General features: G+C 44.7%; 1 protein-coding gene across 3 annotated transcripts in view; it reads left to right on the top strand.

The window, feature by feature from the left end:
* Positions 1-15,621, top strand: part of MYO1C (myosin IC) — a 65,569-nt gene that overhangs the window by 36,554 nt on the left and 13,394 nt on the right. For 2 of the 3 annotated variants that reach the window (XM_074160825.1, XM_074160824.1), the window contains 12 exons: positions 4,945-5,100; positions 5,726-5,841; positions 9,768-9,966; positions 10,805-10,885; positions 11,653-11,832; positions 12,045-12,143; positions 12,376-12,489; positions 12,992-13,063; positions 13,369-13,488; positions 13,720-13,802; positions 14,511-14,616; positions 15,001-15,081. In XM_074160825.1, coding sequence (XP_074016926.1) covers positions 4,945-5,100; positions 5,726-5,841; positions 9,768-9,966; positions 10,805-10,885; positions 11,653-11,832; positions 12,045-12,143; positions 12,376-12,489; positions 12,992-13,063; positions 13,369-13,488; positions 13,720-13,802; positions 14,511-14,616; positions 15,001-15,081 — 1,407 coding nt within the window. Of the gene's footprint in view, positions 1-4,328; positions 4,344-4,944; positions 5,101-5,725; positions 5,842-9,767; positions 9,967-10,804; positions 10,886-11,652; positions 11,833-12,044; positions 12,144-12,375; positions 12,490-12,991; positions 13,064-13,368; positions 13,489-13,719; positions 13,803-14,510; positions 14,617-15,000; positions 15,082-15,621 lie in introns of all 3 variants that reach the window. The other variant, XM_074160823.1, reaches the window with a different exon arrangement.

Genomic DNA, 15,621 nt, shown 5'->3' with positions numbered 1-15,621 from the left:
AGTCTTTGTCTCTGGAGACATTCAAAACCCGCCTGGACACGTTCCTGTGCAACCTGCACAGGTGACCCTGCTTTGGCAGGGGCGTTGGACCAGATGATCTCCAGAGGTCCCTTCCAACCCCAAATCATTCTGTGATTCTGTGAGTTTCTTGCCCAGTTTGCATCAGCCCTGAGCTCCTGGCAGAATTGCCCTCCATCTTCCATCACAAAAGAAAACCTCTCCAATGTGCCCAGACTGACTCAAGCACTTTGGATTTTTTTTGTGCAGAGCAAAAGGTCGTGGTTTTCACTTTTGAGGTGTTTTAGATCTCCCAAGTCCTTAGCAGAGGAAAGTCTTTGGCATTTAGCATCGTTTAAAAGAAAAATGTTTGTTTACACCTGCACAATAGCATGTCAGAGGCTCACTAGTTCAGTTTGGGAAACTCTCTGGTGTAGTCTTGAGCGCTTTTGTACTCCTGGGAGCTCTTTGTGAAGGGTGTTCTCTGGTCTTGTTGACTCTGTTGTATGTGAATACAAAGAAAAGCTGGAACCTCAGCCAACGTAAACCTGGCTCTTGCGGGCTGCATTCAGCGGCACCAGTTTACACCAGCCGAAAGGCTTTCCCAAAATTTAATCACCAGGAAGAAAAAGGCATGTGGAAGTGGTACCGCTGTGGTAATTGCACTGGCTTGGTCCCCACCATTCAGGAGTGACGGCTTTTCCTTTCCTGGCGGTGAGCCACTGTTGTGCTGACGGCTCTGGAGAAGAGATTAAAAGCAAAGAGTGGGTTAAAATAGTGTGGGAATGAGTCCCCTGGGACTGCACCTCAGGGTGGGCTTGAGAAACGCGGTGGCAAAAGTCACCTTGTGCTCTCCTCAAGCAGGAGTGACCATTAGGACAGAGATTTTAGCATGGGATGAGAGGCCATGGTGAGAGAAGGCACAGGCACTCCCAAGCCCACAGGCACCGAGATCAGATGGAGATTGCTCAGATTTTTGTAATTCCCAGTTTGCAGCCAGTGCTGGGTGGGGCATTAGTGCGGTGTATCCTGCAAAGGTTGGGATCCTGAGCCTGGTCCTCCTTTTGATTCCTGTAAGCAGGGTGAGCTAACCTATCTACCTGTTTCACTCAGGAGGACAGCTTTCCTCCTTGCCCTGCGTCCAACACCCACCTTGATCCCATGGTAAGGTGATTCAGCTCCTTACGTTGACAGAAAAATACCAGCTTCTTTTTTTTTTTTTCCCTACTTATTGTTTTTCTGGCTTAGTTGAGTTGCATCAGTTCGGCTCAGAGACGGGTAATTGCTTGTGTTAACTCGTGCCAGGGAGGCACAGTCCAGAGGAGGGATGTCTTCTGCTTTGGTGGTGGTGAGCTCTCAGACTTCGCCCAACCTGCCTCTTAGGTGGTTGCTGCACAAGCACTTAAAAACGTCAGGAACAGACCCTGCTGCTGAAATACCTCTCCCTGCCCATCTCCGCTGTGTTAGAACCACTGGATCTGTCACCATTGCGAGTGAAACAGTGTGGGAAAGTGACCTGGATTGAAATAATTAAGAAAAAAGAAAAAAAAAATCTGAGTTAGTTTTAATCCATGTCAGATTTCCAGTCTGTTTTATTGCACAAGAACTAGAGCCAAAGGGCGCAGCGGCGTAGAGGGCGGGCGGGACGGCCCTGTCGCCCATGTTCTTGCTGTCGGAACAGCTCGTCCTACCCCTCTGCTCTTTCAGCAGCTTCAAGGAAAACTGATTTTCACAAGGATGGGTCCAATCGGAGCCTCAGAGCCTGTATTCTCCTCATTATCTGGAATACACACTCCCCGCACAGGGCTTTCGGAGTTGTCCGAGCTGATCTCTAGCCTGGCACAGAGCAGGGGCTGCTGTAAATGAACTCGGCAGCTGGAGGCGATTTTGGCAGAGATGAATCTGTCCACTGCAAAGATGCTCACGGAGACAGTCCTGTCCATAGGCAGTGCCTTAATGGTTAATTAGTTCACTGGAACATATTTAACACGCCACCTCCCCGAGACTGTGTTTTCTAGCACTAATTTACAGCCACCAGATTTGATGTCTGCCTGCTAATATAAAATAACTAACATTTTAGTTATTTTAATTTATTCAGTGCCTTCGTGTCACACTCATCGTTCAGTAGGGACACATGGTCATTGTTGTGATGATTTTTTTTTTTTTTCTAAATACTGTCATCTTTTCCCACTTTCTTCCTTCTGCATTACTGTTCTATTTCCATTTTGCAAAGAGGATTTATTTTCACCTCTTTTTACATTGCATCCGTTGAAGGTATTGGCAGTCAAATAGTTAATGTTGACATTTGAAGTTGGTGGTGGACTTGGACATAACCGATAAAGCAAATGAGCAAACGCTGGCACAGAGAAGCGCGTATTTTCAGCTGCGGTTTATGACTGACGTTTATATTTGCATTGAACTTAGGCTTGGGAGGGTACAACACTGTGATTAAAGTTTATATTCTGGAGAATCTGACTGCATCAGGCCGACTAGGTAACCTGGTCGCATTTAATTATTGCTGAAAAGTTACATTTAGGTGTTGTTTTAAAACTGACTGAAAATTTCGGGTAGTTATTTTGTTCTCACGGGGAGAGGTTGCAGCTGAATGAGAAGGAAAAAAAAAAAAAGTGTGGAGGAAACTGAAAGCTCCGTAGCCTTAAATGCCGGTCCCTGAGGAGGTGGCCGAAGTGCAGTTTTCTGGGTTGTACGTAGGATAAATCGCTTCTTCCTTCGGCTGGATGTGTGCAGCTGGGATCAGTTTGTCCTGGGCTGGAGGGAGTGGCTGATGAAAGAGCTGCTGAAAATTGCTAAGTGACGTTTTCTGTGAAAGTCTTTAGGATTATATAAACTTGGATTAACTGTGCAAGGGTGGAAGTTTCTCCTCAGTCACTTTTGAGGCAGCTGTGTTTTAAAACTGTATTCGTAAACTTACCCGCTTGAAAACTAGGTGTTTTCTTTTGATTTTTGCCTTTGTTCCCGTTACCTTGTCTAAAACCTGCTCCAGGGTTGCACTACCCTGATAGAAGGGTTCTAATTTCTAGGCAGAGTTTATTTGTATGTGATTTATCTCTCTTTCCTTTGCCAGTATTGTCCTTTAGCTCACCACCTTCCCTCTCCAGGGCTTACCCCTTTCCTCTTCACCTTAGCAAAGAGGGTAGAAGAAGCCAAGAAAGCATTTTGCTGAAGGTGTGGAGGGGATTGGCTTGGAAAGATTTGGATATTTTAAAAAGATTACTTATGAAAGTATCTGCGGAATTCCTCCCAAACTGGATCTTTCAAAACTTAGAAATCAGGCCTTCCAGACCATGAGACTAGTTTGAAAAAAGATAAAAGTAAAAAGGGAACTTTAAACGATGTTTCTTTGTGGCGTATGAGCCATTAAGAGGGGGTCTGGATTTGAGATTTCCTGGGAGTAAGTTGTAGGAATTAATTTTTCTTTCTGAAAGGTGCTAGTTTCATGAAATGACTTATGCCCAGGCACTGGGCTGTCGGGAAGGAAGCCAATTATAACTTGCAAAATAGGCAAAACTATACTTGTAAATTATTGGTAAGTCTAAAGAACTGCAGCCTGAGGGAATTTGCACCTGTTTGGGCCCAAATTTATACTTCGGTGGATCTTGCCTTTATTACTACTTAACAAAACTTAAGCTAAATTTTCTTCTGACCAAGGTTGTTTCTATTTTATTTATTTATTTTTTTTCCCTGCACGCCATCAGCCCCAGTGCTCTGACCACTATTATATCTGGAGAAGGAGCAGAAAGGAACTACCTGACAACGTGAGTCAGCAAAAATCCTCTCCGTCCTCGTGCAGGGATTTGGGGCTGGAGGAGAGTGTCCAACAAGGGTCTGGCATTCCCGGACTGTCACACGGCTATAGGAGAGGGTGCCTGGGCTTTGCTGTTAGTGCCTGGGAACTAAGCTGGGAACAAGCTCCAGCGGTGACTGTGCCAGTGATGGCAGCACCCCGGAACATAACAACAGATCCTCTGAAATGCTTTAGTGCTTTAGGGAGGTGATTTAGGAGACGGGTGCTTGCTGTGAGGAGTTTGCAAAGCTATTTAAGATACGATAAGGAAATGCAGACAGATGTGAGGCAATTTGTTTAATACGTTCTATCTCCCATCTCTGATTTCTGTAGCGTTTCTCGTCTTCTACATCATCTGTCCCACTGGGTAGGAATTTTCCCTGCAAGTAGCGACCGAGTTACTTGGTGCACATTTCCTCCCCCGATTTTAGTACGTGAGGCAGAAGTAAGGAGTCAGCAGACCTGCGTTTTCCAGAGATGGTTGTGTCCGAACCGCATCACGTTGAAAATGTAACCTTTAAGAGAGGGTCAGGGAACAGAAGTTTCTAGATGCATGGGACAGATGTGAGTGTCACAGTCTAAATTCGTAACGGTGGCATGGGATGTGGAAATGCCCATTTCGCATTAGTTCTGAAGTTTCTCAGGATTTTCCCATTGGATATCTTGCTAAAGCTTTTAAATTGGTCAGCAATGTGAAGCTGTTTGCTCATGAGATGAATCATCATTAGTCATAAAAGATTCCTTACCTCGAAACGACTTCCCGTTATGAAATGGGAGAGAAAAGTAGAGGGGAGGACACATTTCAATCTCACTCCTGCTAAAGGATGCCTGGGAAAGGAAATCCAACTTTTATTCTTTTTATTAAATGCTTGTTTCGTTGATTGATTCCTCTAAAGTGATTGGAAACTTAGCAGTAACTTCTCCCTAATGCTGGCTTGTCTTCCATTAAAGCAATTAGGATAAACCAACTCATAAAGAGTTAGTACACATTGATCAGTGTTTTCAACAGTACTGGGGTTATCCTCATATCCTTTCCTGTTTGTAGGTTGTCCACGGGTAATTGTGGCTAACCGTTCTTCTGGATGCAGTGAGGTGTGTACAAATCCCCAGATATCCCAACCTTCCTCTCCTTTTGGTTGCAGGGAGCGGGGACTAACGGTATTCGGCTGACCATGGAGAGTGCTCTGACGGCCCGCGACCGTGTCGGGGTGCAGGACTTTGTCCTGCTGGAGAACTTCACCAGCGAAGCAGCGTTTATCGAAAATCTGCGAAAGCGCTTCAAGGAGAACCTGATCTATGTGAGTAGCAGAGCTGACAGATGTCAAAGTGTTCCTCGGTGACCTGAATTTGGGTGTTTGCTACGGAAGACGTACCGTAGCTTTGCTCTGCAGTTGGAGGGGTTTGAAGATGGTGGTATCAGCTTTAACAGACCGCGGTTGCTTGTGTAAGAACTAGTCTGGGGTACTGTCACGTTAACAGAGGTAGGGACTAGTTGCAGTGCTCCAGTTGAGGTCTGCTGGCATTTACGGGTCTTGTCAACGCTGAAAATCCCACTCTCACCACGTTCTTCCATTTCATGAATTCATTCTGGTGGGCTTTCAGCAGCCACAGGCTTGAACTTGATCCTAAATGGTGTATCAGAAAATCAGAAATAACCCAGTATCCTTGCTTGCTAGAAGCACTAAAACCGTTTGCAAGGATAACGTGTCTAGCATAACTCCCGCGATGTCATTCTCGCTGCGCTGAGAGGTCACTTCTTCATCACCCTTGGCCTCTTTGGGAGCCCTCGGCAGCATCCCCGGGGCACCGGGGCAGGCGACCCTGTCCTTGTCAACAACATAGCACCTTCAGAGCAGTCTGGCCTCTCTGAGAATCCGCTGCCAGACCTTCTGTAACCTTTCTCCTTTGTGTTCTCTTTTCCAGACATACATTGGCTCAGTTCTGGTGTCTGTTAATCCGTACAAGGAGCTGGAAATCTACACTAAACAGAACATGGAGCGATACCGTGGTGTCAGCTTCTATGAAGTTTCTCCTCACCTGTGAGTGGCCTGTGGGTAAACAGTGCAGTTTGTGCCCTTCCCACCCAGGCGTGTGCAATAATGACATGTGAAAACAAGCAAATAGGGCTTCTCCTTGTCCCAGATGCAGCACTAAAAGTCGTAGGGATATAAAGGATCCTTTGGAGGGTGTGGTGTCCAGCTCTTTCTATTCCTGTTCCTCTCTCCAAAGAGGACGAGTTGCCTTTGCGAGAGCAGTATTTGGAAAGGGAGTTGGTTCCTTCCTGGCTGGAGGAACGGAGCTGCTCACCCAGCCCTGGCAGGACGGGAGTTCATTGTTCCAGGGTTACTTGGGGTCTGCGAGTTTCCCTTGCTGCTGCGTGGCTCATCCAGCCCAGGGCTAACGCGGGGAAAGAGTGTGTCTATACGTGTGGGGGGGGTTCTTTCCTACCTCTGCTCTTACCACCTGACCAATATTTATCTGGTATTTCCCTTGTTGCTAAGATACCGTCAGCCTGTTGGAACACGGAATGTATTTATTTACATGGTCTGGCCTGGTGAGCATTCCCAATTTCCCATAAAAAAAAAAAAAAAAAAAAAAAAGAAAAGATTGAGGTTTAAAGTTATTTTTGAAACCATTTGAATTTTTTTTGCCAGACTGAAAGAGAAAGATGACTAAGAGGACATTTGGCTCCAAAATGTTTTCTTTTAGGATCAAGGGCCAAATTCTGAGCACCTCTTGGAGGGTTTTTTTTGTGTTTTTTTGTCTTTTTTCTTTTTTTCTTTTTTCTTTTTTTTTTTTTTTTTAAAGAGGTCTTGGAAGAGTAAATGATATTATTTTTGAGCAAACTATTTGGATTGTTTCTTATTACTGGCACGTAGCCTGGGAGAGTAAGCAAAGCAGAATGCGCTGCGAGCACAGAGAGGGAGAGAAACACCAGTACTTGGGAAAGTCTGAGCACTTGAAGTTGTATTTTTTATGATAAAATTGCGATTCCAGAGAAGAGCAACAAGGCTGGTGAGGGGTCTGGAGCACAAGTCTTATGAGGAGAGGCTGAGGGAACTAGGGTTATTCAGCGTGGAGAAAAGGAGGCTGAGGGGAGACCTTATTGCTCTCTACAACTACCTGAAAGGAGGGTGTAGAGAGGTGGGGGTCGGTCTCTTCTCCCAAGTCACGGGCGACAGGACTAGAGGAAACGGCCTCAAGTTGCGCCAGGGGAGGTTCAGGCTGGATATTAGGAAAAATTTTTTCATTGCAAGGGTTATCAGACATTGGAATGGGCTGCCCAGGGAAGTGGTTGAGGCACCATCCCTGGAAGTGTTCAAAAGACAGGTTGACGTGGTGCTGGGAGACACGGTTTAGTGATGGTGTTGCATCTTGTTGTTTTGTGGGTGTTTATTTTTGTCCGTTAGGTTGATGGTTGGACAAGATGATCTTGAAGGTCCCTTCCAACCTAGAAGATTCTGTGATTATTATAGCGTTTCAGACTTTTTGTGTGGACGTATATGGGGGGCGATCGAACTTGAAAAAAACCTGCATTCACACCTGCTGAGTTCTCCCCTTGATGTAGATGTGTCAGTGCGTCGTGTCGATGTGCAGGTGCCCCAAGTAAAGACATCTGCCCCCAGAAAGTACCTGGCAGTGCCTTAAATCACATCGGCCAGTTCTGGTGAAGCAGCAGAGGGTGCAGAGGCAGCAGCAGCTCATAATTCCACCATCAGCTCTCACTGGCAAAGTGTCGTTGCTCTGTAGGTTCCCTTCAGTCCTGCCTTCCAGGCAGAGACCTGGCCTGGATGCAGCCACTTTTGCCCGTGATCAGGGCGCTCTCAAGGGCTGCTTTGTCCTTCGGTGAGAATTTTGTGACCCTGGAAAATCGTTGGGGCTGTGCCTGCCTTTTTATTTGTGTGCAGTAGGTACGGGACTGAGTACGGTGGCCATGCTCGCGTCTAATGCAGAGTGCTGTCATCTCTGCTTTAATTCCTGTCTGTGCTACGCAAAGTGACTTAAATGACGAAGTAGCTGATTATTTCTTAGGCTGTTCTCTTGTTTTAACTAATCTCATAAGAAATTGTAAAACCTGCAGCTCATCAGTAAACCCTTGAGAACTGCAGTACCAAATACCAGTGCTGCTTCAACTGGGAAAAGAGTGGGTTTTGTTAACTGTTTTTATTGTTCCATTTAAAAACATTACATTATTTGATTATTTACATTACGTTATTTGTTTACGTGTGTATTTAAAAATATTTTGAGGAGCACTGAATTGCTCTGTATTGTAGCACTCTGTCCTTCTCCTTTTACAGTATTTCAGGTGGTTTTTTTTCCTCTTTTTCTTTTTCTAAACTGATTCTAGAAAGCCAAAATACTTCGAGATTGCCGTTCCAGTGTCAAAACAGTTTAAGGCTAGGCCCGAGCGCCGGGTTCTCTGGGAAGTGCGTCACACGTAGTCATTTAAAGGAGTGAAGTTATCCCTATGGGCTTGAAACACAGCATACTTCCCAGAGTGATCTGTCACATCCTGTCCTATTTATAGCCTGCCGGGGGGTTCAGAGATGGTGACTACAAATGGGACCTATAAACATCTTTAAGTAAAGTGATTCTGTATGTGGTGTGCATGACTCTTAGCTTCCTGCAGTACTATAAACCCCCCCCCCAATAAAGGCATGCTGTCTAGAGGCAGTTCTTTAAATTAAATTTACGTTTATTCAACTGTGTTCAAAACACTCCAGAGACAGAATTTAGATGGGGAGAGAAGGACTTGATGACTGTAGTAGGGTAAGCGTGCAGTTGTGTTGCTAGGTAGCTCATTGGTGTTGCCTTAGCACCAAGTATTAATAGACTTGAGAAGGCCACGGCTGTTATTTTGGCGTGATTATTTGTAATTAATTTCACAGCATGAGCATTTGGAGAAAAAAAAGAAAGGGGGGAAAAAGAAAAGCAAAGCTACTAAAAGGTTGTCAAGTGTATGAAGACAGGGTATCTGCTTGATCACCACACGTAAGACAGCTGAAAATATGGTTATGGAGGTTGTCTTATACGAGTGCATTGTGAAGGGCTAATGCTGCACTTTTCTCTTACCCTCTTCCATTGCGCCTGTGTGTTCCTTTTCCTCTCAATGAGAGGTACCAATGGTACCACCATTGTCAGGCTCATCCTCCCGCTCTCTGGTGCTGTAAAAGCGTGTGTGATCCTTGGTATCGGACCCTGTCTGGTCTATCACAGGGAGGAAAAGAGAAGAGAAGGAAAAAGCAGCAAAGGAAGTAGTAGGGCTCCAGGGCAGCAGGAGCAAACCCTGGCTGTAGACAGGCAGGAGGAACCCTCTGATGTTTGGGGTAGCGTTTGACCTAAGTTGGATGGAAGCTTATGGAGCCTGTGGGATGCTTACTAGTCTGTGCTGGCTTATCCAATTCTTCCTGCCGTCCAAGAGAAGCTGTGAGAGGTTGGGCTTTTCTGGAGCCACCCAGAGAGCAAAGTGCAGTTGTGACCACTTGAGTGTATCGTCACGTCATAGATAAGCTGAATAAAGATTAATGGAAAAAAAGATGTTTCCTGAATGTAAAGGTTTTCTTTGTCCTGTGGGACCAATGTTGAGAGATTATGTATATTTAGAAAAATAAGTTTATCTGCACCATTTAGTCATCTTCTACGGAAACTCTTCTCATTGGAGAGACTCAGAAGAACAGTTTTTAAAGGAATTGTATAGATTTTTGCTATCATGCTGCAGAAACTTGGCTCAGAGGGTAAGATGTGTATGTAGTGTATGTGTGGTGGTTGAGAGACATCAGAAAGTGTTCACAGCGATCTCCTGTCTCGTCACCGGTATTCAGTGATGCGCTCATACCTGCCCCATGGACACTTACTTCTGTTTGAGGTGTCTCTGCTGGGAGTTCATACTGTGGGATAGTGTTTGAGGAGTCTCAGCCCTTCACTTGTGGAAACAAACTAACGCCTGGTTGTCATTGTCCCTTAGCTACGCCATTGCAGACAACTCGTACCGCTCCCTGCGCACGGAGAGGAAGGATCAGTGTATTCTCATCTCTGGGGAGAGCGGGGCTGGCAAAACGGAGGCCACCAAGAAGATCCTGCAGTACTACGCCGTGACCTGTCCCGCCAGTCAGCAGGTCGAGACCGTGAAGGACCGTCTGTTACAATCCAATCCCGTCCTGGAGGTAACTCTGGAGCAGGGGAACTTGACGTTGAGTCACACCAGCAGCACTCACATTTTCCAGCTGAGGGGGTGGGGGCAGCTGGAACCCACAGGGCTCTCGGTGCAGAGCCGTGGAGCGAATCCTGGGAACGCTGCTTGGCGGCATGCGGGCGGATCAGTTCACTGTACACAGGGGAATCCCGGTCCCCTTCCAAGCCAAAGAAGTGGCCGTCGGCTGCTGAGCTGGCTGGCCCTTTCCAGCCCAGCAGGAGCAGTTCTGGAGCGGGAAGGCGGTGGGCAGAGAGGGGTGTTTGGCGTGGGAAGAGTCCTGGCGCGCTGAAGAAGTCTGCAAAGCCAGGATGGGACACATGCGCCGTGGGCACAGCATTGCCCTCTAATAAATGCATTTGTGGGTGCATTTTCTAGTGCTGTGGTGTCCTCTAGTGTCCAGTCCCGGGCTGCCTTTGTAGTCCCCTTTGATATTTCAGCTCCCTGTGCTGCCTGTGTGGGAAAGGTGTGCTCCCGGGGAGGGAGAGCACGGGTGACCATCAGCAAACAGCCATGATGAAAGAGGGAGCTTTGAAAGGACTGTCAGACGTGACATATGTTGTCAGCAGCGAACTGGCATTAAAATCAGCTTGCTGGAGGTGGGGGGGGTGGAATTGTTTTCAGAGGCGTGCTCCATCTGCAGTGCTTGTACTGGGTATAAAGATCAGCATTAGAATTTGGGTAGCAATCTGTTGCCTTCTTGGGGCAAACCTAGGCTTTAATGGCTGTAAATAAGCAACTGGCAGCTTCAGCAAAGTGTTTATAAATAGCCTTATTTGATACTTATTTTTCTCTAATCGTTTTCATTTCAGGCCTTTGGAAATGCAAAAACCCTTCGGAATGACAACTCCAGCCGATTTGGGAAATATATGGATGTGCAGTTTGACTACAGGGTAATTTTAAAATTTATTTTGTACTTCAGAACTGGGTCCCGGTCTGGGATCAGGTCTCTGTTGCCTGTGCTTTCTCGTACTGATGTGTGCATGGAGGGATGGTTTTGCATTCCTTTGACGACAGTGAAAGTGGAGTCTGTGGTAGCAAAGTTTAGTTCCAGAGGATTTTATAGAACACGCTTCCCTCATTTCTCTATGTAAGGAAGCAGTTGAGATTAAATCCTCTTACTTCTAGGGTATGTGTGCACCACACTCCCAAACGAAATCCACGGAAGCCAGCTGTGATCTGAAAATAATCTCTGTCCTGTGTAACTTTGCATGGTGTTTGTTTCAATTCTGAATTCAATTCCAAATTGCCCCACACTATGAAGATGGACATAGTGCAAGAACTGAGTAGCTCGGCCCACTGGAGTCTTTTAAACATCTCAATATGCAATCCCTTCACACTAATAGTTTTGTTGCTTTTCCTTTGAGTTCCTTCTGAGAAGGAATTTTGCCCAAGTGAAGATCCCATTCAGTATGTGCTGTAGCCACAATCTGTGTAATGGCATGTTATTGTCACTTGATAGTTCATTTTGCATACGCTTCAAAACTCAAATTGCCACTGTTTCAGCTGAAACAGAGATTGTGATACAAAAGGACAGATAATTTTCTGTCTTTTCGTAGGCTATCATTTTGTATCCTGTTTGTCTTTGAATAGACTGCCAAGATCAGAAATATTTTCCTCTGCATTGCTGAACTATTTCAATGTATCTGGTTTGATTTAGGGGGCTCCTGTCGGGGGCCACATCTTGAACTACCTCCTGGAGAAATCCCGAGTTGTGCACCAGAACCATGGAGAAAGGAACTTCCACATTTTCTACCAGCTGCTAGAAGGAGGGGAAGAGGACTTACTGCGAAGGCTGGGCCTCGAAAAGAGCCCGCAACAGTATCACTATTTAGTAAAGGTGGGCATTATTGCATTAACTAGTTATTCTTATAATATTGTTATATTATAGGGCTGATATTTTCTCGTTGACTTTGTAGTTTCCTTCCCTCACTTCAAAAATAATACTGCGATGACTGCTATAAAAATGAACACATGGCAGAAACGCGTTAAGCATGAGTACTATATCTTTGACAATTATTTACTTATTTACATCAAGCTGTGTCTTTTTAGGGTCACTGTGCAAGAGTCAGCTCCATAAATGATAAAAACGATTGGAAGATTGTGCGAAGAGCCCTGTCCATTATAAGCTTCAATGACAACGAGGTGGAGGTAAGGCATGTTTGACAGCACAGCTGATTTTCCTGCCCTTAAGGAATTTTTCTGCTTTGGTTTGTTATTTCTGACCAAACAAGGCCTTCAGAATGAATATATTCTCCTCAAAAATTCTGGAAAAAATACAAAATGTTCTTGTCAACTGTTAATTAATACAGAAATCTCACTGCCTTTTCTCACTGTGTGTTCATTTCATCGTCCTGTTTTCTGCCTGTTTCTTCCATCCAAGGATTTGCTGAGCATTGTGGCGAGCGTCCTACATCTGGGGAACGTGCAGTTTGCTGCTGATGAGCAAGGAAATGCTCAGGTCACTACAGAGAATCAGATTAAATACCTGGGTAGGGTGAGTATCACCAGTTAGAGATATGTTACATTAAATATGAATTAGAGAGGATCCCGTATTTTGAACTTGGTACCATCGTATCATTTTAGAATATGATTTGGAAGTTTCATAAATTCAGTTTTATTTTATTAATATCAAAACCCTTAATTGACAATTTCTCTGTTTACTGCTTGATCGACCACTGATTTGAGGCAGTGGGATAGGAATAGGAATCGTAATAGACCTACCCTGGAGAAGAGTTTTAAAGCAAGAACCACCCTTGTGGCCTTGCTTAGTCAGTTCTTTGTGTCAGAATAATCAATCCAATTTGTTTGTTAGGTCACATCACTGCCAGAAAGGGAAGGACTGACGTTGCAAGAAGTCTTGCAGTGAGAATGGGAAATGAAGGGCTGTTCCACTGGACTGTCCTTTTGAGGACTAGCTTTTCTGGTCTCTTAAAACTAGTACTGATAAATTGAACATACCACTTCATAAATTAATTCAATATCCTACTGCTTTGCAGCTTCTAGCAGTTGAGGGCTCTGTTCTTCGAGATGCATTGATCCACAAGAAGATCATAGCCAAAGGGGAAGAGGTAAGGACATGAACTGGGGATCTGGGAGGCACACGGAATTAAATCAAGTTTGTGATATGCCGTCAGCCCTCTTACCAGAGCTAAACAGTTCCCTTCTAACTTGTTAAACGAGGTTGTCAGTGCAAGTCCCACAACCTGATGGTGACTTGCAGCCTGTGCGGCTGGGAGACAGGCTGAGCTGTCTCACATGAGCTGAGCCCAGACAGGATGTTGTCGAGTGGTGGTTTATTAACAATGAACAAGGGAAACTGAATCCCTCAGTGGAATGGCTGTTGAGTGGCTTTTTTTTTCTCCTCCTCCTGCAGCTGATCAGTCCTCTGAACCTGGAGCAGGCTGCCTACGCAAGGGATGCGCTCGCTAAGGCGATATATGGACGCACCTTCTCCTGGCTGGTCAACAAAGTTAACAAGTCTCTTGCTTACAAGGTAAACGAACCTTTTGTTTGTTGATCTCCAACCAAGCCTGAAAGGAAGTTTCAAATCTTTTAGTTGCAAAGCAGAGAAATGGTAAGCTCCACACTGTATGGTGATCTGTAAATTTACTTGTTTTCCATTAAGAAGAGTGTAAGGAGTTAAAGCTGTCACTGGATGGGTAAGATCCCATGATGGATTGTAGCTGTGAGTACATATCAACATTTATTTTTTTCTATGTTTCAGGAAGGAGAGTTTCCGGGCTGGAGAAGTACAACAGTTCTAGGATTGCTTGATATCTATGGATTTGAGGTTTTCCAGCACAACAGGTTTGTTTCAATCAGTTTCTTTGAGTTTTGAGTAAGCTCTGCACGACTTCCTTCATTATAGTGTTTTCTCTCTGTTCTGAAATAAAACATTATTCCATCTCTGGCTCTCTTAGTAAGAGAGAAAGAGATGACGTTTCAGCTTCAGGAAATCGGTTGAATAACTAATAATCACAGAGCTTCTAATGCTTGGGGCATCCAGCTAATATTTAGCATTTGCAGCTGTTAACGTTCCTGATATTTTAAAGAGACTTTTGTCTTTTGGGGGCATATTCATGTGATAGCTTGAACTCTGCCTTTGTCCAGCTCTGACACAGCGGTGGCTGTTGTTGTGGTGTCTTTCCATGGTGGTGTGAGTGGGGAAAAAACAGCTACAAAACTCGGACTATGTCGGAGTCTGGAACCTGACTCTGGCAGAAAGCAATGAACTGAGACTCTCAAATTTGCAGTATTGGGCACTTCTTAAAAGTTCTTGTGTTCCTGTGTTCCACCCTGCGTGTCCATTTTTCCCTCCTTCTGGAACTCTCTCGTGAGATCCACTAAATAATAAACTACTAAATTTATACATTCAGTAAATAAACACTTCACAAAGTCTCTTCTGTTTCTCTTCATTTACAGAGAGATGTATTCGTGCTGCTGCCCACTAATTATAGCTTCTTTTATTTGTGGTACAGTGTTAGTGATTATTTTTCTGATTTTTTTTGTTTGCAGCTTTGAGCAATTTTGTATTAATTATTGTAATGAAAAATTGCAGCAGCTCTTCATAGAGCTCACATTAAAGTCTGAACAAGAGGAATACGAGTCGGAAGGCATTGCGGTAAGAGCCAATATCATCACTTCCACTGTCTCCTTTGCAGCACCTCCTGCAGGCCAGAGCACAGATTAGAAAAGGAGCTGCTAATAACGGTCTGCAAAGTAAATGAGTTAGAGCTTTCCTTTTTTCTTTCTTTTCGAAACACTTTGGTAAGTGTGTGATACAGCTGGAAGCGAGTAGTGCCTTTCCAGTCTTTTACTTTGATAGAAAAAAATGCTTTTTAAAGGGAATGTTAGGCAGACAAATTTGATGAGTGAAGAAGCTTTGTTTCAAATTTGACAGATTATTTAAGCAAGGTGCTGTCTGAAATGTTCTGAAATGCTCATTTATTTTTTTTTTTCCGGTCTAGAATTGTTTTCACCCAAGTGTGATTTCTTGTCTTTGTAGTGGGAACCAGTTCAGTATTTCAATAACAAAATAATTTGTGATTTGGTGGAAGAGAAATTCAAAGGCATCATTTCTATTCTGGTGAGTTGACAACACCTTTTTAAATGAAAAATTTCACTGAATCATAGAATCCTTTGGGTTGGAAGGGACCTTTAAAAGGGACCTTTTAGATGGTTGGGCCATCTAGTCCAACCCCCCTGCCGTGAGCAGGGACATCTTCAACTAGACCCAGTTGCTCAGAACCCCGTCCAACCTGACCTTGAATGTCTCCAGGGATGGGACATCTCCCACCTCTCTGGGCAACCTGGGCCAGGGTTTCACCACCCTCAGTGTAAAAAATTTCTTCCTTATATTTAGTCTGAATCTTCCCTCTTTTAGTTTAAAGCCATTACCCCCTGTCCTATCGCTACAGGCCCTGCTAAAAAGTTTGTCCCCATCTTTCCTGTAGCCCCTTTAGGGACTGAAAGGGTCTGTAAGGTCTCCCCGGAGCCTTCTCTCCTCCAGGATGAACAACCCCAAGTCTCTCAGCCTGGGGCTGTGGAGTGGAAAACAAGGGGAGGAACACAGGAAGAAGTAAAAGATCTAGGCTCATATTAGGATTATTTGGGCAGGTGGAAAGAG

The sequence above is a fragment of the Numenius arquata genome, chromosome 18 (genome assembly GCF_964106895.1).
Source record: "Numenius arquata chromosome 18, bNumArq3.hap1.1, whole genome shotgun sequence".
NCBI classification, from domain to species: Eukaryota; Metazoa; Chordata; class Aves; order Charadriiformes; family Scolopacidae; genus Numenius; species Numenius arquata.
Note: the sequence above shows the minus strand (reverse complement) of the source record. Positions and strands in the feature narration are given on the sequence as shown.